General features: G+C 39.0%; 1 protein-coding gene across 7 annotated transcripts in view; it reads left to right on the forward strand.

Annotated features, from left to right (window-relative positions):
* LOC108937241 (neuroligin-1) overlaps positions 1 to 21,983 on the forward strand; it is a 143,954-nt gene extending 121,971 nt beyond the window's left edge. For all 7 annotated transcript variants that reach the window (XM_018757039.1, XM_029254222.1, XM_029254226.1 and 4 more), the window contains 3 exons: positions 16,512 to 16,697; positions 19,201 to 19,990; positions 21,122 to 21,983. In XM_018757039.1, coding sequence (XP_018612555.1) covers positions 16,512 to 16,697; positions 19,201 to 19,990; positions 21,122 to 21,929 — 1,784 coding nt within the window. In that variant the 3' untranslated portion in view covers positions 21,930 to 21,983. The remainder of the gene's footprint in view (positions 1 to 16,511; positions 16,698 to 19,200; positions 19,991 to 21,121) is intronic.
* The last annotated feature ends 4,119 nt before the right edge of the window (positions 21,984 to 26,102 follow it).

Below are 26,102 nucleotides of genomic sequence, written 5' to 3' on the forward strand. Positions count from 1 at the left end.
TTAAATTTCTAATATATCAGGTTGTATGTACCACAGGCTGGGAGAATTCTGTCACAGGGAGGCTTAATTACATTACTACATCACAAAATGCCATCTTAGCACAACAAGAAGTCTAGATCTCCAGCAGTACGTCAAGCTTGAAATACAATAAAGCTGGCATAAAACGAAGAGTTTGGCTACCTTACCTTTTCCTCCTGTCTACTTACATCATCTAATGTCATAAATTTAAACAGTGCAGCGATGCCAGAGGAGGGATGCCTGCTTCTTTCTGGGAAATCATTTACCTGTAATTTATTCTTTGCTTGCATGTTACCTCAGCCGAAGACCTATATAGTAAGAAGTTGTGTGGCGATAAGGTTACGCATGGGACCAGTGCTAATGTAATGCCAGTACTATTTCAGTTTATAGCGTTTTATGTTTCCCGTAAAAATATTGCTCACTGCCAAATCGTGGATTTCTTTATTTTGCAATAGCATCCTTGAAGGCTCAAGGATGGATGGATGGATGGATGGATGGATGGATAAAGACAAGAGAGAAGTGACCTGGATGTTGTTTTTTCTTGTCCAGAGAATGATAGATAGATTAATGAGGGGTGTAACTCATTTTTTTGTTGAATGGCCTTTTTTCTATGGTGTTGATAGGCATCCCTATGGTAGCATTGCTTGGTTTAGACCAGGGCCTCATGCAACCACTCAGCTCAGATGAGGATAAGTGATCGTCTTTTTTGCTCTGCAGAGTGAAGTCAGACAGTCTGCCTCTCTGGGGGGAAATAAGAAACTACTTCACAGCTGGCACTACCTTATGGCAGAAGAATTAACATCGGCCTTCAAAGTACCCTCCGACTACAGTTGAAGGAACACCGCTGGTCGTCTTATGCATTTGGCTAACTGCGTGTGTATTCTAAATAATTTTGCCCAAGACCTTAGGCCCAAGTTGATGACCAAACACCTTGGGGAGGACACTGATGGGGCGCTGGGCTCGTTTTTAGACGTTTGATCTGCCGCTTTGATTTGGCAGACCCAACCCGACAGTCAAACAGCTTGGTGGAAGACATTGATGGGGTGTTGGGCTCATCCTGAGACATCAGATCTGGAGTGAATCCCTCCGTGTTGATATGCCCGGAGAGATTTCACTGGAGGGCTCTAGGAAGGCATGTTTGACTTGTCCGTTGCATGCTGGGAATGCTTTCCTGCTAGCGCGCAAAGTGTTTGCCATGTCACGCCTGGAACAGTTGGCACAGCATGTCTCTGTGGAGTCAACATCTGTCAAGCCTTGTGAAGACGTGGCCCCCCAAAGCCAAAAATAAGTCTGGCAGCAAGTTTTAGCAGATGCATTCAAAGGGGTGTATTGAACTATTTTTCATTCTTGATTAGCTGTGCACTTTTTTGTTCTCTTTCCCCTAATTGTTCATGAGTCACTGATCATTCTCTTTTGCACACTTTGCTCTGTAGTGTCATGATTAATCATTGCGGATTAGTAATATTGCTGTACTACAGCTTCCATCCCCACACTACATGCTGCTGCCCCCCCCAGTAGATAACATGTAGATTGAAACTTTGTTATAGTCACAAAAGACAAATGCATTCTTGCACAATATTACTAATAACATGACTTTCTATTTGATCCTCCATAGCAGTGATGGAGAGGTTCTATTAGTCAGAAGAATTTCAACCCCAAATGTTTTTACTTGACAGCATCATGTGCTCATAAGTAATAGACAAAAAGTGTATGTCCATTCATTATGCGTCATTTTGGACATATACTGTTTAAACTGTTACCATGACAACAGGTCAGCAAACACCAGGTCCCATTATCTTTGTGCTGTTAGTAAAGGCTTCATACTGATGTGGTGGCTTATTTTGACCGTCTGCTTTCAGCACTGGTTGATGCAGTGTTAATGATGTACTCTTTCTTTGACATGTTTTTAAAATATATATTTTATTTTCTGGTGTTTTTATTTAGCATTCACCATTTCAGCCTAAGTATGCACTTCAGCCTTTGTTTTACTTGGTGGCACATTTAAAAATCTTTATTTTTCAATTAAAATGAAAAATATATTCAGGATCCACAATGTTTTCTAGGTGTGGGAGGTTACTTGAAAACATGTTTAAGGGTACAAAATGAGATTACTCTAGTTTATTTCAAACAGGACAGAAACAGAGCTTTAAACCCAAAACCTCACCCTGTGTTCTTCCTCTTGAAGCTGTACTGTACCTGAAAGTCTTGACAAATTTCTCATTTTTAGCACTATAATAAAACTGCATTTTCTAAAAGGATATTTTGAATTATTGTGCAAAAAAAAAAAAAAAAGAGACATTTCAACCTCAATTTTTTTTTTTGTCATCTTTCCAAGTTTTTTAGTTTGCCTATAATTGGGGTTATTCTTTTCACAATATTTTTTATTGGTATTACTGGTGCAGACATACTATTTAGCTAATACCCCGTTAATTTTTTGTATAGATTTTATTATGAGTATCATGTTGTATACTCCTATTACAAATGCATTGTAATGATGCATTGTTCACTTCTTTAAACAGTATTTTTTAACTACCATATGTCCCGTTTCTGGTTTTGTTTTTTTTTTTTTTAATCTGCTTTTTGAATTTGTATACTGCGTATATACACTGGTTTCTCCATATGGGCCTCTGTCATATTTTGCTATACCACTCAGTCCCTCCGTTCTGTCCCTGTTCTTTCTGCTTCTGCTTTGTAAATATAACGTGTGTTGTAGGCTGGGATATAGGGTATAAATAATGCTGTTTTACCACACGATTGACTTTGTTGCCCTTTTGTGACTTGGGCAATCAAATGTGATACAGCACTATTGCAAATGATTACAAAGATTTTTGTCGCAGCAAAAAATATGTAACTGGACAGAAGTATAAACATTAGTTGTTCGCGGAACACCCATGTTTTTGAAAGCATGCAGCCCTCCTGGGAGTACAAAGGTGTGTTTTCTGTTTATTAAATACCTGGGTTTCTCTCACCATTGGCTAGAAAGGAAAATTTACATTTTCTTTCAAAATTTACATTGCATGTCTAGGAGACACACACACCCACACACACACACACATACACAGTAAAGGCAATATGTTGCTGCACACCTTCCAGCCATCAAAAAACATTAAATTTAAAAATGGAAATCTAGTTACAGAACCGAGACTTGACATGTGACTGGTCTTAGCATCCATACTTAAAGAAACAGTCATTTTGGCTTTTAGGCAATAAATACATAACACATTTTAAAACTCTGGCATACTTCTCTCAAAATATATGAATATATGAATATTTGTAAAGGGATGTATTCATGCCCTTCAAGATACTGCTATTAAGCCTCCATTCCTCTAAGCATTACATTATTTCTTCTCTCTTCACTTTCCTTTGTTCTGTACCACCATTAATGGAATTATTTCAGTTCCTTGAAGCATTGAAGACAGACCAAGAAATTATGTTGGGCTTGAAAAGATTAGTTTGAAACCCTCTAGAGCAACAGATTAATTCTTCAGGTTATTAGACAGGTATGTGCTGTCTTCCTTTCAAAGGCTCCTAATAGAGAAAATGCTATTTTCTATGAATGATCCAAGGGATAATGCAATTAGAGCATCCTCTCAGTGTTTCTTTTTCATTTCCTAATCACCAGTGATCGTGGCTGAGGGGAATGGGGAACTTAGTCCCCAGGCCTGCTTTTTTATGAATACAAATGTAAATTTTTTGACTGGTATTGCTCACACATGTGTTTTTGCTTCTTGATAAATAATGTGATCTCTGATGTGAATTATCATGGCGGTCAAGAAGCTTTTATCTACGAAATGAAACAGAACAAAAACAAAAAATGTGGCTCTGTCCCAATTGTGCTAAGGTTCTATTTTGAAAAACTGAAGGTTTTAGCAATAGGCGATCCTGATTTTTCTTTTTGTTGATGGACACACTTTCTCATTACTTCTTCCCGGTCAGTTATCCATCCATTTATTATCAATAACCCCTTGTTCAATACAGGATTGCAGGTGTCCAGAGCCTGTTCTGGAAGCATGTGGAATGAATCAGGGAACACCCTACACTAGATGCCTGTCCACCACAGAATATCCATTCACTCACAGATTATGGGCAGTTTTGACTCACCGACCCCCCCGAAGCACATTATTAGATTGTTGGAGGAAACAAGAGCACCTGGTTGAAACCCATGAAAACTCTACGTTGACATATCCGGATTAAAGCCCACGTCTGCCTCGCTCAGTCGGTTATGTTTTTTAACTTATGGGCCTTTGTTACTAGCATGTAGTTCTGGCTTTATTTATATTCTCTAGAGGAAAAAGAAAAAGCAATTGACCTTATCACTGATATATGGTGGAAAAAATTCCAAGCTTGTAGACACAACACGAGCGGTGTTGACTGTCGGTATTGTCACACCAACAAACATCTTGGAGAACTTGATGAAGGTTATGAGGTTAGCCTGACAGTTATGCTTCTAGCCTCACAATGAAATTCCTTAGCAATATTAATTTATGTGGCGCTGACTTACTGTTTGACCAAGCTATATTCAACATTGCTGATGTTGCTCACCATACCGTTCTGTGAGTGACAGGTATTTATGAATAATCTATTGTGACGTTGCCATTCTTCTGTTAGTCATTAGCACATGTTCAGGTAAACAGCACTGTATGGCCGGGTGGACCTTTTCAGCGAATTCTCCTCGGTAGACAGTATTTGAAAGAGAAAAGTTTTATTTTCCAGAAAGTTATTGCCAGTGCTGTCTTGATGCCGTCTTTCAGGCTTTGAGCCTTCCGCCCAGACTCTTGTGCTGTAGCATTTTGACAGGCTGTCACTGCACTCAGGCTCATGTCCCCAGTGTGGGAGACAGCAGCCTTGCAGAATCCCTAAAAGGTCCAGCCCTGGTGTCTTAGGCCTCACCTGCAGAGACAGCTGCTCCTGGTGCATTATGCAGGTACCCGTCTAGACTCTCTTTTCCATCTCTGGAACCGAGAGCACTGGGCCGTTTTGATTTTCTACAAGGCCTCTGAGATGGATCACTTTAATTTTTATACTCATTTTCACTTTTTCCTATATTGACCCCCCCCCCACTGCAAACTACAGACCATTTATATTCACAGTTCATAAATAGCTTATGTAAATGGACGTTTCTGTGTCTGATTGTTTCGGAGGAATTTTCCTTATCTGTTTAACAAAATTCTGGAAAAAAATCTACGATGACAGCCCTGATATTCTTCTTTGAAGCATGTAATAAACATGTAATCTCTTTGGTTTTTCTCTTATCTTGGTAAAAAGACAGCACACCAGTCCAAGACAGGTAATAAATATTTATTTTACCAAAGATTCTCTGAACTAGAACTGAAATAATTAATATTTTATTTCTCATCGTTGTTGTTCTCCTTATTATTAATATTATTACAATGTATTTAATAGATTACATTATATTCTGGTGTGTGTACACACATATATATACACACAGTATGCATTAAAAAAGTCTACCTCTCACCCCTACATGGGGTGGTGTGTGTGTGTCTTTCTCAAGCTTGGGTCCTCTACCAGAGGCCTTGGAGTTTGAGGGTTCTGCGCAGTATCTTAGCTGTTCCTTGGACTGCACTTTTCTGGACAGAGACTTTAGATGTTGTTCCTGGAATCTGCTGGAGCCATTCTCCCAGTCTGGGGGTCACAGCCCCGAGCGCTCGTTTTGACTGGGACCCCTCTGGACTTCACCTTCCACATCCGTTCCAGTTTATCCTTCAGCCCTTGGTACTTCTCAATCTTCTCATGCTCCTTCTTTCTGATACTGCTGTCACTTGGGATTGCCACATCTATGACAATTGCCCTCTTCTCCTCCTTGTCAACCACCACTATGTCTGTTTGGTTGGCCACCAACTGCTTGTCAGTCTGGAACCTGAAGTCCCACAGGACTTTGTTCTTTTCAACCACCTTTGCTGGTGTCTCCCATTTGGACTTGGGGGCTTCCAGTCCGTATTTTGCACAGATGTTCCTGTACACTATCCTAGCACCTTGATTATGCTGCTCAGTGTACTCTGTCCCAGCTTCCATCTTACACCCTGCCACTATGTGCTGGGCTGTTTCAGAGGCGTCTTTGCACAGCCTGCACCTTAGGTACTGTCTGCTATGGTAGACCCTGGCCTCTCTGGATCTGCTGCTTAGAGCCTGTTTTTGTGCTGCCATGATCAGAGCCTCTGCGCTATCCTTCAGACCGGCCTTTTCCAGCTACTGGTAGGATTTTTTGATGTCAGCCACTCCCTCTATCTGTCGATGGTAGAGCCCGTGAAGGTGCTTGGTCATCCACAATGTCTCCTCTTCTTCCTCATCACCCTGTGGATTATCATATGGAATTTGCTGCAGTGCATCTAGCACAGTAAGTGACCTAGGTATCAGCAAATACTAATTAATAACCGTTGTATTTCTTTTTAGGGGGGTGTGGTGGCGCAGTGGGTTGGACCACAGTCCTGCTCTCCGATGGGTCTGGGGTTCGAGTCCTGCTTGGGGTGCCTTGTGACAGACTGGCGTCCTGTCCTGGGTGTGTCCCCTCCCCCTCCGGCCTTACGCCCTGTGTTGCCGGGTAGGCTCCGGTTCCCCGTGACCCCATATGGGACAAGCGGTTCTGAAAATGTGTGTGTGTGTGTGTGTGTGTGTGTGTGTGTGTGTGTGTATTTCTTTTTTTTTTTTTTTTTTTTCTGGAGAAAAGTGTCTGCTGAATGAATAAGTGGACATGTAACTGGAACTGCCAGAAACTTGCATAGCAGATGCTCAAAATCAGTGATACTTTCAGTTGGGGGGCATGTTGTTGATATGTAGTGCTTGCAAAGCAGTCTTTAGTTATTGCTGATAAAGTTTTTCTAATTGCTGGTGGCCTGAGATTGTTATGATTTAAGCAGAGTTTAAATGCACATGTTTTTTTTTTCCCCCCCTTTTCATTTTGTAATGATCATTCCATTATTTTGTCTTTGATTCACAACATTCAAAATATAAATGTCTGTAAAACAATATCCAGTTGTTATGTAAAAATTTTGATTTTATCTGCCTGAATGTCTAATTTTTGCAACTAATATGTTTCAAAAGCTGCTTGCATTTTTTGCTGTGCAGTTTTAACTTCTTAATTAGCAGGATTTGCATTTGTAAGAGTAATGTGTATCATTTACATATTTTGATCTGGATCACAGCCTCTACTAAACAGCATTTGTACCACAATTCTTTTTTATTTTGTAAATATGGTATGATTATGTTCCAGTTGGGGGAAAGCAGATATTTTGCTTGTTGCAAGAAAGAGCTCAGTTGTTTTAGAAGGAAAACGTGCAATTGCATTTTCTTTTTGGTGCTTTGTTCTTCTTAATTCTTCTTCTATAGGTCTGTTCATAGGTCTAGAAATCTATACATAGGTCCACGTACATAAACGTAAAAGTTTTGATAATGACTCTCAATGAAGTTGGTTAAAAGCAGAGGTCAGTGGAAACATGAGTCTGAATGCCTGCTCCTGCTGTAGTACCCTTGACGAAAGGGTTAATGTTTCTAGTTTGTTCGGAACAGTCATAACAGAGTTTAGATTTCTGTAAACGAATTATTCAAGACTGGTACACTTTGAATGTATTATAGATAAACGTTTAGCTAAGAAGCACGTTTCATATCTGCCTAGCTATACAATTTCCTCCGTTCAGCTTCCTACACATGTATTGTTAATAGTGCATACATTTACTCTAATAGTTTAGATTGTTATTTCATAAAAGTAATTTCAAAGGCCTCTCATTATAAAACTTCTACAGCAGAACCTATGAAAATGGGGATTTAGCAGAATTTGCGGGTCTTTTATTAATGAGGAAATTTAATAGTCACCAGAGGGAGTTTGATCGATACATATTTACAGCCCAGTAGTCCTTCTGGGGAAGTTATGTAGATGAAGCAGTCAAATCTCCATGAACAAGACACGCTGGGATAGACACACACCAGCAGGCAAGTGCAGCAACTCATACGACATGGGAGATCCCATCCCTGTAAAAGCTGGTGTCTAAGGTGTTGGGAAGAGATGTTGTAGCTGTCAAACACAGTTAACCGCACTGGCCCCCGTAGCACGGTTCAATATTGTTACGGCCCCTCGTCTCTCGTTGACATCTCAATCCTCGTTCCTCAGCCGGGCGTCTGTCACAGTCTGGAGATGACGGACAGGGCCACGAGTGCTGAAGAGTACCCTTCATTTTCACCAGACCGGAGTGGCAAACAGATTACCACATATTTATATAACAATAAACAGACAAATTACCCATCCTAAATCCTTCTAAAGTGTGCAACAGCAATGTGTCAAATAGGCAAGCATCGATGAACAGCCATCTGCATTTATAGTGCATTATCCTACAAGAGATTCTGGTACTTTTAGGATGTCAGAAATGTTCTTGATGCCTTTCCACATCATTTTAAGCACAAATAGGATTATTGTGTCACATCAGTAATCTTCTTGTATTGTATCAAATATAACCTAGGGCATCAGACAATGCAGTTGTTAAAGCTGCCACCTTGCACTTGAAGGACTTGGGTTAGAATCTCACCTCCAGCTGTAGAATTCTTGAAGTACCTAAAACTGATACCATTAAAATTACCCTGCTGTGTAATTGGGGGAATATTTTTGTTGCTTAACACTGTAGGTTGCTCAGCTAAATAAAACAAAATAAATGACAAAAATAAGAATAGTATCAAATCTGTCTGTTTCAGTTGTGATATTAGGTTGATATTATCCAGTGTTTGTGTTTGGTCAAGACTGTCAGAGTGATAGGATACTGTCCCATGTTGCCTTGTGCCAAACCTAAGCTTTTCTACAAAGTTAAATTAGTTTTTGTCTTCTCTAATTTCCCTCCGTGTTTCCATGCATGTTTGTCAAAGCTGCCGTTTTTGATCCAGGGCCACAATCAGAACTGTGAACAGCCGTGAGGGCAGCATATATAAAAATCATAGTAAGTGACAATACTGAATCAAAAATGTCTAAACTGAAAAAATCGTATTTTATTTCGGTGCTAGTTGTGTTCAACTGTGTGTTTCTATCGATTCGTCAAACAACAAACCGCATTACCATGTGATTCCATAGAATTCCTACCATTTATAATAGATATAGCATAAGTTCATGATTTCACAGATGATGTGGGCCACGTGCAGCTCTTGGTCTCACGTAAAGATGCCTGGACTGACACCGTGACCTTGAAGAAGCAGGTAGATGGCCTGTACTTGGCAGCTTTTCCTCGTTGCTCGTGTCCATTAAGGGGGTACTGTGGGTTTCTAATGTGCACTGCAGCTTTTACAGCAGCAGCAGGGTGCTGAGTTTGTGTACGGGGGTGGGGGTGCATATCATGTAAAAGCAACGCTGAGGATTTAATCAAATGGAATGCCCTTGAGTCAGAGGTGCCTTGGCAACAGACCCGTTCTATTTGGACGCGGGAACGGTGAGCTGCTCAGCAGAAGTGTAACAGAGAAGGTGACAGAGCAGCAGCCAAGCAGAGCTTCACAAGAGAGTCTTATAAAACAGCGGTCTCGTGTTCTTACATTAAGGTCAGGCAAGGTTGTGTGGGTGGCCAAACACCTGCTGTAGCTTCTTGTGATGTTTGGTCTGTGTACTTAGAGCAGCAGCAAGACTAGTCTTACATTCAGTTTCGTAAGTGTTGCAACATTCACTGCTCATCTGTTCTTTTACCTGTTGAATGTGTCCAAAGTGACTTATGATGTTCAGCTGCTTACAATAATTTACCAATTTATACAGCTGGGTAACTTTTACCGGAGCAATTTGGAATAAGTACCTAATTTATCCTACCTACCTCAAGGGCACAACAGCAGGAGGTGTGATTTGAACCCACAACCTTTGGCAACAGCTCTTACCACTATGCTTGCAACTTGAAGAAAACTAGGACGTAAAATTGGCAGATATATAAGTTTACTCATTTAGCAGACACTTTTCTCCAAAGCGACATGCTATGATTATTAATTAGTATTTAATCCTCAACAGACAATGACATTCCCTTCTGATGACCTTGTCATAAGTCACAATTCCCATTGTATTGTCTGAACCATAAGGATGAATAAAAAATGAGCATGCATGGGAGCTATGTCGACCAGTTTCACACATTATTCGTATTTTACAAATGCCAACGTAGAAAAATATATATAAATATATTTGCCTTATTATAATAACATTTGCATTCTGCGCTATTATTTTCACTTTCAATTCTAAATTTGTTTTCTTTCTTTTTTCTTTTCAGAATACAGTTTTTTTTCCAAACATAGGGACTCAGAAATAATGCATAAATTTTGATGGGATGACCATCATAATTTGTGTTCTAAGTTGAGAACCACCTGTTGTTCTAAAGTTTTTTCCAAGGTGACTTACAATGTCAGATACACTGCACTCAGTTTCCCACAATCATTAACACAGCAACAATCACACAATACTGAGGAAGAAACCAAGAACTCTTACAACAAATTAACTAAAATGCCTTATTGGTAATATTCCAATTCAACAGTAGAACAAAGGGTACACTGCTCCTGCGTTAAGGAGTCTTTTAGCCTCAGACAGGGAGTCATCACAGATGTCCTTTGGCACTGTTTTCATTATAGATAAAGATGCTATACATGAATTAAGTAGACTCACACCTCATCCCAGAAGAGTTTTTCAGGGTTTTCCACACTATAGAACGAGCTAGTTTCAAACCCGTGTCCAGTGGCATAGGCCATGTACTGTGAGGCAACGGTGTGACTCACTGTGCTGCCCAGTATTTTCTAAATGTTTTGCGGTTCCTAAGTTCCAACCTTCACATTTCATAACATGTCCCAATACAGAAAAGGTGGTTCTGAAGTAACAGTGTCTAGATGGTCTGAAATCCACCTTCATAATGTGAAATGTGCATTTATATGGATATATTTTTAAAATTCCCCAGCAAATACCCATGTTCCTGGCCTGCACTTGGCAGACCTGCATCATCTTCTCTTTGAGGTCAGCCTCATATACGATCATGTTTTCACCCGTCATTTGAGTGAAATGCCTTGGTGTTATTTTTTTGGCTTGAAGTCCTAGCACACATATCTGCAATATTTCACTGTCACCCATACATGCTAATATATGCTGTTCTGGTACAGCGAATAATTTTGAAAGTCTTCAGATTTAGTTGAACTATAATTAACATAGAGATTTTTAGTATTAAAAAGGACCAAATCTAAAGGAATCATTTTTATGTTGAAATACAGCAAGTTCTTAAAGAGCACACTTCCCAAATTATCTTGTGGATTGATAATTGCAAATAAAGATTACAAAGGGAGTCCAACAAATGCAGATGAATTCTGAAAGCTTCTCTCTTAATTTTGCACACAACCAGAAACATTTTTGTTTGAGCCCAGATGTGTGGCCATGGTCTGACCTTACTTTTAATTGCACTGATATGCAGATTAGCATGTCGTCAAGCAGCTTCTTAATTATTGGACGGACAAGGAGATGTGCCTGTCAGCATCACTTTTACACCAGTTCTAACCACTTCTAGGTTTAATGTATCCTCCCAACAGTTTGCACATTCCTTGTCATAGTCACTTGATTTATTTTGTTTTCCGCTTCCAACTCCAATTGTAGTTCTTTTCCTTCCGCAGTCCACAAGTAAAGGAGTCATGGAACAAATCAGGATTAGGAAGAATGCTGTCAGAATCATTTCCAAGAAGTAAGATAAGGGAATATTTAGAAGCAGAGGCTTTCTTTGTATTTGAAAAAAACAATCTCCAGGTTATCGCTGCCTTGCCTTACTCTGTGCTTTATTAGTATTAGTGTTTATGTTAGTATCTATCCACCTACATACCTAGCTGTCTGGCCATCTCTTTGTCTGTCTGTCTAATTGTATTATTGTCAATGTATTTGCTTGTCTGTTTGTTGGTTTGTCTTGGATTTTAAATGTAGATCTTGTGATTATATATGAAATTAATTGCACCGTAGTGGGCTGTGAAGCTTTTCAATCAGTATGACATACACTAAACACAGTGTATATGAGCAAAGCCTGTGCTTCGTTAAATGTGGGGAGTCAGATTACTGATGAATGGCAACTACTACGTGTGCTCGATTCGTCTCGATGGGTTTCTGAAGCCGAAAGTGCTACATTATGTGTATAAATATAAGCTGTTTGGAATTTTTACCCATTAAAAATGCCTTACTGCCATGCGTTGTTCTGATGTCATTAAACTATTAAGAAATAAGGAAAAGAGGAAATACATCCATTAATATTTTAATTTGGAATTTGTTCCTCCGTGAAAGCTATTGGTGGCCCTTATAAGGTATATGTTCTGTTCAGTCAGAAAATACAAAAAAATACCACACACACACATTGGCTGAAGCCGCTTGTGCTGTAACCCGGCAACACAGGGCGTAAGGTTGGAGGGGGAGGGGACACACCCAGGGCGGGACGCCAGTCTGTCACAAGGCACCCCAAGCAGGACTCAAACCCCAGACCCGCCAGACAGCAGGACCCGGGCAATCCCACTGCACCACCGCGCACCCGCTACAAAAAATATATTATTTTTTATTTCTATAATTTTATATTGTATATAAACAAATTTTAAAGGGCGAGGATGCAAATACACAGCCCCAGTTTGTGACTTTGATTTATGATTGCCAAGAAATGTATTGACATTTGCTGAACACATGTACACATTTGGGACCAACAATTAGCGTCAAATTCTGCAGAACGTACTACTTGTGAAACATGAGCTTGTTGGTAAGATTGCACAGGGTAACAGAAGTGTGATTACTATCCATAAAAGCGCTGACATTTTGCTTTTTCTCCTGCAGACATTTCCATTACACATTGAGTTACTTGAGTCACTCAAGTGAAATAAATGCATTTTTGGATTAACTGCAAACTCCTCAGGATTACTAACTCTGTATAGTGAAATGTGTGGAAAGAGTGCGGCTAAAATATAGATACAACTGACATCTTAAGAACGCTGTACTTTGTTTTATCTGTGACAAACAAGGACTGTAAAAAAGTACGTATAGCACAGCACACACCCTGTAGTGCTAAGAGCTTTGAAATGGCTACTTCTGAAAGCAAAACAATCTGAAGGTCTTTTTTTGTTAAGAAATAAACTGTATAAATAAACCGAAATAAACAGGCCAGTTTGTTCAGATAAGGATACCTCATAATCTTTAACAAAACCCAGCTATGTATCAGGAGACATTTTCTTCTTGTACAGTGTTCAGCTGCTTGAAGTTTCATAGCATCTTGTGGGGTCAATAGATGAGGTGACCAAGTCTATCTATCTATCTATCTATCTATCTATCTATCTATCTATCTATCTATCTATCTTTATTTTCATCTACAGTTTTCATTGATTTTTCTGCCTGTCTTCAACTGCTTCACTCTTTTTACATGACTGACCTAACCAGCAACCACAAGGGTCAGGAAATGTCAGAGTGAATATTATTGTAATAATATTATACTGTAACTTATAGTATTTTAATGCTGCAGATACTTTACCTTGAATTGTATGTGGGACATTTGAGAATGGTCTTTCAAGTCATGCAGATGCAGTTATTAGGGTTTCTCACACATAGAAGTGAAAACGCTATTTTGCATGCATCTATTATATAACGTGTGACAGCCTTCACTTTGTTCACTTTCTCTTAGCCACTTAGGAGTAAACATTCTGACAATAAATATTCATTTAGACTGTTAGCAGCTGTGCAGTGGAAACCATTGTGGTCTTTGAAATCGCTGTTGCAGGGGATGGAGTTGTGGAAGCTGATTAATGCGGTAATATTGGATGAGGCATGTGGGGGTAGACTGCAGTGATTGCGTGCGCATATTTCGCCTTGGGTACGAGCCTTCATTAGTGAATTTTAAATTGCTGCTTTTCTAAGGATTACATTTGCGTGGAGTACTGTCAAGTCTAATCCCAGATGGATAATGAAAAGGTTCACTTCTCTTAACCTTCCTATTAGAGCCACTAGTCAAAGTCCTTGCATGTAGAGGAAATACATTGTTTTGCAGTGTTGCTGAAGTGACACAGTGAAGTAACTGGGATGCACTCTCATTGATGGTTCCAAATGTTGCTCCTGTCCCACATGTACTGATGCCTCTACTGAATCCTTCAGATCTGTTGTGCTACAAAAGCTCGAATGAGGCAAAACAGATCTTTTTTTTTTTTTTTTTATCATATTTTTCAAACGTGTTTTCCAAACTGCACAAGCACTGACCTGGCCAGTCCGCTTGCTGGGTCAGTACATGTGATCAGCACTGCGGTTTTGATTTCCATAAAACTGCTTGAGTCCTCATTCAAAGCAAAGTAGTGTTCAAATGATGGCCTCAATCATTTTACCTGCACAGCCAGTACCACTGCAATTTACCTTTATGTTATACCTTGTCTCTAAGTGCTCATGAATACTTTCAATAATTGTTTGAGAAACTCTATCACTGCGTGGCTGTTATCTGTATACGGTTAGGTTAGCTTGTAATGCTCACATGGTCCTGTTCCGAATAGTTCATGGTTGCTTTTGAAGACTTTTATTCATAGATGTCTCTGCAGTTTTTGGCCAGGAAGCTGTGCACCAGTTTTACAGTGACCTTTTGTGCAACGTTTAGAAAACAGTAAACAACACAACACTGTAAGTAAACCCAATGAGATTAAAAGGTTTAAAACAAGACATTTCACTAACCTGTCCCCTGCTGTGCCAGTGTGTCTCCATCTGATGCTGTGTGATTATGATAACAATTGTCTGTTATTGTTACAGTGAAGTTAAGGAGTATTCAATGTCTTCTAACAAAGACTGTTGCAGGTTGGTGGTCTTTGGTAAACTAATCAGAATGAGGTAAACCTGCAAACTGATGCCAGTAGCGATATCTACCACAAAATCGGCCTTGAACACAGTAGCCTGAAGTTTTTTTAAATAATTGTTTATTGAAAACTTCACCACATACAGCTACTCTTGTGGTCAACAGCACTTTGCCAGTTAAGCACAGATAAGAGAAGAGAAACCATTTCTGTGACAGCTTTTGAAATTGACTCACAGGGAGAAACCTGGTTGCTGACTTAATGTGTGAATTCTCATGTAATAGGCATTTTAGAATGGAAATCAAAGTTCGGGGGAATGGGAATGCCATTAAACAGCACGAGGGCTCCTCTGCAGGACCACTTTGGCTTAATCACTAATTTTTTCTGAAGTGACATCTAATATATGAGTACAAATTACTTTTTGGTTTTGCTAGTCATTGATTGAGGCAGAATATGAAGCAATCATAGTGTGTGTCTATACTGTGTTATATAGTGTATAGTACCGTTCAGAAGCCTCATAACCTAGAAAAGAACAATGACAGACATCAGACATTAATCTGTTTTTTGAATATTACATACTGTAAAATTTGTCTTAGAGAACTTTAAAATACCCCTAAGCAGACCTTGTTTGTATGTATGTTTTTATATTATATTCTCTGTGACTTTATTGGCTGCTAAGACGTTTTGTCATGCTGAATACGATGTTTAGCAGGAGGGTAGCCAGTCATTAATTACATAGACAGTATGAGCATAATCAGATGTTGACATCTTACCAGCTACTGGCTACAATTCAGAGGTAATTGTGTAGTAAAAGTATTTGTTTTCCCAGTAAGAAGCAGTTTAAAAAAAGTTTCTGATTGAAAAATAGTGTAATCACATAATATGGAACTGTATCACGGTGTCATGTACTTACTATAGTGCTATTAATAAAATATTGAAATGCATGTTTCCTCTCTTTCTCTACTCTTTACCCTTCATGTATTCTTACTAAATCTACAATTATTGCGTTACCTTTTCTGTAATATCCTATATTTGCTGTTGTCATTCCTAGCATGACTACATGTGCAGGCACTGTACCGAAACATTGACTCTTACAATGATCACCTTGATGACTGCATACCATTCTTTTCTCGCCGAGAAAAGTTAAACCTGAAGCTATTAATGTAAATAATTTTATATTTAGACCAGAACATGAAACATTTATGTGCGAAAATTATTTATTTATGTTCACAGTATAAATTTAATAGTCACCAAGGTCTACAACTGAGAAACTTTAGTGGTGAAAAGGATACATTAGTTCAGCCATACATGGTTGCATTTTATTATTTTTTCCATAAAATGTTTTATGTGATGTGAATTTGGCTCTGTCTTTTGCAAGATTGGATTTCCAGAATTGCGTTTTGCGTACCGGAACTTAATTTAATTTATAGAGAAATAAGTGGTGTTTTATTGGTAAAAATATTAAATGTACAAGACTGTTGCCTTTGCATAGTCAAGTGTGCTATGCTTAACCTCTCCTTCAGCAAGAATATATTTTTGCAACAGCTTTGTGAGGCATAATAAAAGTAGTTTAGCTAAGCAGTACTCTCTACGTTTAAATAGTTTTATTCCCTCTGTAAACCTTTACAGGAAAAAATTTGCTAAATAAAATTTCACTCATTGCGCCACTCCATGCTGTGTTTTATTTTTCAGTTACCATTCCTGTTTTTCTTTTCTTCCAGGGTTTTTAAGCACTGGTGACCAAGCTGCCAAGGGAAACTATGGACTCCTTGATCAAATCCAAGCGCTGCGCTGGACTAGTGAAAACATTGCTTTCTTTGGGGGTGATCCATTACGCATTACTGTTTTCGGATCAGGGGCCGGTGCCTCCTGTGTCAATCTGTTGACCTTGTCCCATTATTCTGAAGGTAACCGTTGGAGCAATTCAACCAAAGGTATAATGCAGGTTGCAACTTTTGACAATTTTGGTGTCTGCATGCCTCCGATACTAGCTTTTTTTGAGTTGGTGTTTCTTTTTTCTTTTCAGTTATGCTTTTTTTTTTCTTTTTTTTTTTTAATGACTTGTCTGCATGATTGTAGTTTTAATAGTACACACACATCTGACCTTGTAAATGTTACCAGAAAGAGTTTATTGTGAACTTTTGGAACTTTCGGATTTAAAACCTGCAGAATTATTTTATCCTCCTCACTATTCTTCAAAATGTGGGATCTTCGTATAATAATGTATAAGAACATAAAGATCTAAGAATTGGATGCAGTTCGTATTTCAGTTAAAGGTCTCTCTGTGGCCAATGAATTTACATTAATCCCACTTTTTAAAGATAGCCAATAATTGTATCTCTCCAAACTGTAGCATAAAGCACATTTTCAATAGGTTTCACCTCATTCAAAATTCTTAAATATGGAAAAAAAAGAAACTGCATGGATATTGCATTTTCCCTGAGAGATTATGTACTGCATGCATGATCCAAAATTGTCAAAGCATTGAGGTCACAAGCAAGATTTGTTCTTCTCTGTGTCTGTATCAGTTTTGTCCTTCCTCGCCTTCTTTGCTTTCCATAGTCGTAGCAAGGCTGTAGACAGTAGTGAACTCAGCAGAGCAGTCAGTAGAAACACAGTGTAAGAAACATTACAGCTTGTAACACCATGTTTTACCATCACATAACCTCTTGCAGTCTTTGGGGATTTATCACAAGCCATTATCAAAAATGATCTTGATCTATTCTACTCTATAGTTTTTCAATATGTTCAGTTGAACCCCTATTAATACAGATTAATGATCTAGCAGCTCCAAAAAAAATACATATGGCATTATTTGTGGCTTCAATCCTTGGTCGTTATAGATTTTTCTGTTATCCTCCGAGGATTGTTAAAATATAATGCATTATTCCTCTATGTTGAAAGCATTCCCCAAAGGTTACAGATATGCAGTTGTTAAGGGCTGACTCATGATCTGCATTCCATCTTCTAAGCTGCATATGGCATTAATTTTTCATGTTAATCATTACCCTGACATGTCCTCTGACTGGCAGTAGGCTTCTTATCCAAAATTTCAGTTTTGTAAATTAAGAGCTTAATTGTGAAACCAGTGTTATATAACACATAGAGACAGTGCAATGCTCTGTGCTTTAGAAACTGGAAGCACCTGCAGCATCTGTATTGTTATACTGAAAAACGAACTACTATAGTTCATAATAATAAATTATTATTATTATTCTTATTATTCTTCTTCTTCTTCTTATTATTATTATTATTATATACAATACTAGAGTTTCCTTAAGAGGTCTTAGAAAATCCAGGATTCAAATTCTTTGTTTACCTTGTCCTGCTACTTCTGCATAATTTCAGCATACTTACTATTTAGTTTTTTGATAGTGCTTAATTATGTTTGATAACAAAGGACAAACATGCTTAGGTTTGTCAGCTGGGTACAAATGCAAAAAAATGAAACTTACTGTAATCCCTATGAAGTGTGGGTGTGCGATGTTACTAAGCTGTTCAGTACCACACTGAGCGAAAAATGCACTTCATGGTTTACTCAGCTTCCCTCCTGGGCAGCTGCCAAAACCATTGCTGAGATTTTCAGCAGTGATTCAGGAGAGCACCTAGGCAGCCGTAGAGAAAATACAGTGACTGTCAGCTGTTATGGGGTCTCGGACTGATTTGCTAAAAATATACAAGACAATAACATACACTTCCATTTGCACTACTGTAAAGAAACTGTCTATCCAGCTGAGCTGGGCAAGTAACTGCATAGCCATGAGCGAAAAACATTTAAATAAAATAAATGGAATACCATAGCCTGCATTTATATACAAGTTGAGGACATAGACAAACCATTTCCTATGTTTTAGTAGTATTTATCCAAGCTTTCTTGCACTGAGTGGCTCAGTAATTTAACACATCCCGATCTTTTTTGAATTTTCAATAATGTTGCATACCTACAATGTGGTGATTTTTTGCTTTTAATGCATAAATATTATTTATTGGGGTGGCAGGTGGAGCAGTGGTTACAGCTGCTTAAATCCACTTGAAAGAGCAAGGTTTGAATGCTACTCCTGTTATAGTATCTTTGACCAATGTATTTACCCTATACCCAGCTAAATATATTAAAGTATAAAAGGATTTGTGCCTTACAAAGAAATCAGCCTTCGAAAACATAATTGGAATGGAACCCGACTGTAAATTGAGGACTACCTGTGAAACAGCTTAACCATTTTATTTCAGCCTCTTTTTTTTTTCATTTCTCTCCATTGTCCCATGATCAAATACGAGGAGGGATCTGCTTTGTATGTTGTGCTGAGTGAGATGCCAGCACTTGCTTCCCCTCTACATCCTTCCATTGTCTTTCAGTGTAATACGGTGTTGGCTGTGCACTGGTTCACATGTATTCTCTGTTGTTCTCTACAGGACTCTTCCAGAGAGCAATAGCACAGAGTGGCACCGCGCTCTCCAGTTGGGCTGTCAGCTTCCAGCCTGCCAAGTATGCCCGCATGCTGGCCAAGAAGGTGGGCTGCAACCACAAAGACACTGTAGACCTAGTGGAGTGTCTTCAGAAGAAGCACTACAAAGAGCTTGTGGATCAGGACATCCAACCTGCCCGGTACCACATTGCATTTGGGCCAGTTATCGACGGTGACGTGATCCCTGATGACCCACAGATCCTGATGGAGCAAGGGGAATTTCTCAACTATGACATCATGCTGGGTGTCAATCAAGGGGAGGGGCTAAAATTTGTGGAGCTCATTGTTGACAGCGAGAATGGGGTACAGGCAAATGATTTTGACTATGCTGTGTCCAGCTTTGTAGATGACTTGTATGGTTACCCAGAAGGCAAGGACATCCTCAGGGAGACCATTAAGTTCATGTATACTGACTGGGCAGACCGACACAACCCAGAGACCAGGAGGAAGACTCTTCTGGCCCTATTCACAGACCATCAGTGGGTTGCACCCGCGGTGGCAACTGCTGACCTCCACTCCAGCTTTGGATCTCCCACCTACTTCTACGCATTCTATCACCACTGTCAGACTGAACAGGTGCCGCCTTGGGCAGATGCCGCCCATGGGGATGAGATCCCATATGTCTTTGGACTACCCATGATCGGCCCTACAGAGCTCTTCCCTTGCAACTTCTCTAAGAATGATGTCATGCTGAGTGCTGTCGTGATGACTTACTGGACAAATTTTGCCAAAACTGGGTAAGGCTGTAGTTGTATTATACAGTAAATATGCTCCGGCGCTATTTAATCATTGAGTTCGTTCGTTCATTCATTCATTCATGGTCTTTCACATCCATTAATATTTTGGCTCAATATTCATCTTGACCATCAATATGCCTTTTCTCTTTCGTTAGCATATAAATTGGATTACATGTGTTGAATTACAGTATTACACATCCATGCAGGTGCAGTTTAATCTTATTACAGTCCTATTGATTGTAGGATGCTTTATAATACATGAAGTTGGGAAAAATCAGTATATAGAGTGGCCTATTTAGATGAAACAGTAGGAATGCATTAATTCCTATGGTTCCATTTATATAAGGCACCATGGGAAATGCAATTATGCAATAAATGTCTGGAAGATGAGGAACGGCCTTCAGGGACTGCGGGTTTTTTAACGCTTCAGTTTTAGTTAGGACAGCTCTGAAAAGGTTTTTACATAAACCTTTTTGAAAATGGGATAGATGAGCCTGTTTCCAAGTCGCATCAGATATCTTGGAAACATCCCAAATAATTTAATCCAAAGCGTACAACTCAGCAAGAATTAAAAATCCTGTATATGAAACAAATAATCAGAATAAAAGAAGTTTTGAAACTTTTTCTTTCTTTACTTCTCCTTGTCTATGTCTTGTGTTTCAATTTTATAAATATGACACAGCTAGTGTGCTATAAGTGTATATTCTCTATTTAAATGTTTTTGCCAAGCAATAAATATGTTTTTTTGTTCTTGTTATTTTCCTATATAATAACCTGTGTCAGAGCACTACAATACACAATAAAATATGAATAGGTTTTCTGGTTGTTGTGTTGAATGTGATAATGTAAGTAATTGTCTTTTGTAGGGTAATGGGGGACAATGGCAATTTTCATCCATAGTCTGTTGGGACCAAAAGCATACTAATGGTGCACATATATAATGCAGAATGCTCTTATAGCACAGGGCAGTTTTGAGATTTATGCTGCCATTTTGTATGGTAAAACCAGTTTATGATGTGTTCTGACATACTCCATATGCTATTCTGAAATAAAGGTGCACATGTTATGGAAATAACAATTGCTTTCAGATTACACTGGTTTGCTTATGCTAATTTGTCTTTTCCCCTGCAGTGACCCCAACCAGCCAGTGCCTCAGGACACGAAGTTCATTCACACCAAACCCAACCGCTTTGAGGAAGTTGCGTGGACCCGCTACAACCAGAAGGACCAGTTGTACCTGCATATTGGCCTGAAGCCACGGGTGAAGGAGCACTACCGTGCCAACAAGGTGAATTTGTGGCTAGAGTTGGTGCCCCACCTGCACAGTATCAACGAGGTTACCCAGGTCCTCTCGACTACCACAAAGGTCCCCCCACCGGAAGTCACCAGGACACCAAAGAATATTCCTGTCAACACCAAGCGGCCTAATCCCACCCCTTTCCCTACGGAAAACCAAGGCAGTCAGAACCAGCCCTTCCTAGTGGACCAGAGGGACTACTCCACTGAGTTGAGTGTCACCATTGCAGTTGGGGCTTCCCTACTCTTCCTCAACATTTTGGCCTTTGCTGCGCTTTACTACAAGAAGGATAAGAGGCGGCATGACGTGCACCGGCGATGTAGCCCACAGCGCAACACCGCCAATGACTTGGCTCATACCCAGGAGGAAGAGATCATGTCCCTTCAGATGAAGCACACCGACCTGGACCGAGAGTGTGATACCATCCATCCGCACGAGGTGGTCCTGAGAACTGCCTGTCCTCCCGACTACACCTTAGCCATGCGAAGGTCCCCAGATGACATCCCCCTCATGACCCCCAACACCATTACCATGATCCCCAACACAATGTCTGGGATCCAGTCCTTGCATACGTTTAACACCTTTTCTGGACAGAACAACACGCTGCCCCACCCTCATTCACACTCGACAACCAGGGTATAACCAGTGGGACCACAGCACACAAGCAGGACCCAACTGGGAAATGTGTCCTGGAACTCTTCTCCACCTGTGATTTTTCCAATATGGGAAAACAGAAGAAAGGAATTATTTTATAATAAAACATTAGTATAAAGTAAACAAAAACTAAAGGATAATTTTTATTTCTGGTATTCCAACAAGCGGTCTGTAGTCCAGTTAAAAAGGTCACGTGGGGAACCTTTGAATGGTTCGTTGGCACAGTTTTCAGAAGAACAATAAGAGAAAGTGGGGAGTCGAGGTGCTTCAGGAAAAAATGCAAAATATGTAATTCTGCTGATGCATAAAATTGTAAACGACTCATTCTGGAGCCAAAAGAAGATTGTGATCATTGAATTTAGGCATGTGTTACCCAACAGAAGGAAGCATTGTAAGGTGATATTTTAAAAGGAGAACTGTTCAAGAATGTGCACAAAGGAGACAGTCAAAGAAATGTCTTGGATTCTTTTCATCAGTTTATTTTTGGGAACAGTTTTATTGTATAGAACCTATTTACATATCTAAATATGTACAGAAAGCACCAATGCTGTTTAAGCCCTGATGGGCACTGATACTGCAAGCTGCCAGCAGAGCAAAACAGATAAGGACGTCCTGGCAGATACAGCTTCATCACATAAGTGCTGTCAATAACGAGAGCTGGTGGACAGGGGAACTGGTTATTTTTAGCACGATGCGCATGACAATTTATCTGCTTGGTGGCTGTTCTGCTGATTAAGTCGTAATTAAAATAATTTTCATCCCCATTGGATTTGTTTGAAGAAATACTTCTCTGATTGGCTTTGAACCTTGGAGGTATCTGGGCAGGGATAGTGGGAAAGATGAGTATTTGAGAAGGGGTGGGTTGGCCGCAGTAATAGAAGTGCATACACATTAGCTCGAGTAAACATGGACATGAGCACTACTTTTGTACAATGTGTGTTGGTACAACTTTTTGATAGTGGTGAAACACTCTCTGTTCAATCCCTTTGAAGGAACCATCATTGTCTTCTTTTAGCTCTCTGTTCTTTTACTTTCATGCATTTTGTATTAAGGTTTTTGATCTCATCTTGCTAATGACACATACATTAGGTAAAAAAGCAGCACAGGAAATTATTAATTATTATTTTATGACCGCACTCTTCTGTAATGCCCACAGCTATAGGTATTTCGTCAGTGCAGGGAATTGCAAACTTTCCACTTTAGGTTTTGATTAACTGCACTGGATGTTTTTTTTTTTTTTTTTTTTTTGAAAAGATGCATGTTCCATAAAACTATTTAAAGATTGATGCTTATAAATTTGTAATGAAAGTGGGGAAGTGCTGACATGGTAAATTAAGATTTCCTCACCCTATACTTGCCACAAATTAATGGGTGCATGAGAAACAGCACAGACTTTGCTTTGTGAGAATCCTTCCCAAGTGTTACTGCTGTATATGTCACCTGCCTCCTTTTTCAGTCCTGTCTTAGGTTCTCTAAGAGAGTAATCATTTATCACGTAATTTATTTTATTTTATTTTATTTTTGCGATTTAACACTGTAATTTCTTCTTTTTTGCACTATGGTTAGGAACCAGTTGATCTGTAATACATCGTGAGACAGATGAACTTCATCGAAACTCTGGAGGAGGTTGTCCGTGATTCGCATCATGCTACCATTCCTGTTGCTTGTAGGTTTTCACCTTCGCCATGCAGGCCAGTTCAGCTAGCTTGAAACGTACATTGGTGGACACATCATATTATTATGCCATTATAAAAATTTTAATTTTATCCCCTTCCATCACTGGAAATGATCTGTAAAGGAAATGTATGCTTGTAAGCAATGTTTAGTAAGAGAAGATGAATAAGTAAGCAAATAAAATAACAAAGGTAACTTGAACCCAGACAGAAGAGGTGAAAATCATGCAGCGATTAATTACCCCGGAATAAATGATCGGTATTTGCAAGGGGATGTCAATTATTTGAGGTGTAACACGTAGAAGCCAGTTATAACTGGCTGCAGACGTGTCTTACCTGGCCCTCTGCCCATTGTGAGACATTCCCTCCCAGGGAATCCCCAGGCTCTTCAGCTTCAGAGTGACTCCTTCTTTGTGGCAGCTCTTCCGCTCCACTGCAGGAGGACTACAAACAAGCCCACCTGCACCCACACAACCAGCCGGGGTGTCCTCATGTTCAATTAACACGAGGTTGAATATGCAAAGTAAGTGTTAAATGACAGTGCTCAGGCACACTTCCTTGAGTGGTATTAAAAACTAATGAGGTGTTCATAGGCAATAGTTGTAAAGAATGGCTCCAGATTCTGCAGGCCAGTCAAAATATAAAAGGTGTTCAATGAGCCCTGCTTTTCTAATGAAGGCTAAAGACGGATTATGTTATATTATATTCTATTAGGCTAGATTCTCCCTCTTACATGTTACTTTTTCTGTTCTTAAAGGCAGTAGTGTGCTGTGTGTCATCTATACAGCTCCAAAGGTTGTATACATAAGCAGGTCCTACTAGGCTATCAGTAAAGTCTGCATACGTCTCGTGAAGTTTACAGTTATTATTTTTATCACACCGCATTTTAATTTGCACAACTTCAAGTGGATTGAGTATGAAAAATGCTAACAAGGCTTGGAACTCAGAAATGATAACCTGACAGCAGAACCTTGGACTTGGGGGGCCATTGCATCTTGAGAAAATAATAGACAAAATGTTCACTAGACTGTTTTGTGTAGAGCTGTCAGCAGTTTTGCCAAGCTTTTTTGATACATTGTATGCGGAAAAAGTAAATTAGTTATGCAGTCATGCCAATGTCAGACAGTTTTAATTTTACTAAATCATGAAAATTAGGTATTGCATAGACCCATATGGAAGAGATATATGTTTACACATTTGGCAATGGCCCCAGAATTTTGTGGCATGTCTTTTAGCATCTATTAGAGTGTCTTTTAATTTATTTACTGCTGAAATACACACATACAGAAAATGTATTTTCTATTACTCACACATTTTAAAATGAGTTCTCATACTTACAGAATTTCTTTTAAAGGAGGAAAAAAACTGGTAAAAACTCTAAAAAGTAGTTATGTCTTAAGACTTCAAATGAAACAGCAAAATATTGAGATGTGCTGTATTTACGTGTTTACAGACAAATTATTTGTCACTGCAGCTATGTAGCTGGCATAGACCAAATCTATAGAGGCCATATCATATATTTAAAATTTTGTGAAACTAAATTAGTGGTAGGATTTTTTGAAGTGATTCTCAGAAAATTCAAAATGAGAGTAATCCATTATGGTAGAATATATATATATATATATTTTTTTTTTTTTTTTTTTTGTGGATTGCTCTGTGTCAGCAAATTGTTAGACTTATTCCCACTGGATTAATCTGTTATAGCTATTACAGCATCACAACTGAGCATACTTTTCTGCCATATTATTTGTGTAGAGGAGGTTTGTAGGTAAGGAAGTGTTCACTCCATTTTGATTAGCAGTGTAGTGATACTCCTCTAAAAACATTATTTTAATTTTTGTTTTCAGGCAGGTCTGGGAGGAAACAGATTCATTTATTATGGCTATTTATATTCTATGTATAAGAGTGACAAATGGCTGCACAGGACTGATGTGGGTACTGGCTCTCCAGGACGAAAGTAATTGGCACTCTTAAGCCATTATCTTGCATGCTTGACCATGTGTTTGATTAGAAAACCTGCAGTTTCAGAAAATTCACGTTTTTATGACTCCGCTAAAACCATATTGAAGGTGTCCCCAGTTCCAGCCAGACAGGTTCATTTCACCATTTTGTGGTAAACATTAATAGCAGACTGATCAATCCCACATGTTCTGCAAAAAAGACGCATTTGGGAGTTATGTACAAATATGAAAATCGATTTAGAAAGTAGTAATTTCTGCTTAGAAAAGCTGAAATAAAAATATTATATACAAAATGCATATTTTAACTATGAAGTTATGAAGTTTTCTATTGTAAACACTATCGCTATTCATCAGAGAAGTGTAAATTAAATTGTGCCCCATTTCAACTTTGAAGAAGTGTTTCGCATATTTTTTCTATGAAATTATTGGTATTGTCAACTCACTGCTTTGACATCTGAGAAGAATAAGTTCACCATAGCGCTCAATGTTGACATTTCAGAAATCTTCATTTTCAGGTAAAATTCAGA

The sequence above is a fragment of the Scleropages formosus genome, chromosome 8 (assembly GCF_900964775.1).
Source record: "Scleropages formosus chromosome 8, fSclFor1.1, whole genome shotgun sequence".
Classification (NCBI taxonomy): domain Eukaryota; kingdom Metazoa; phylum Chordata; class Actinopteri; order Osteoglossiformes; family Osteoglossidae; genus Scleropages; species Scleropages formosus.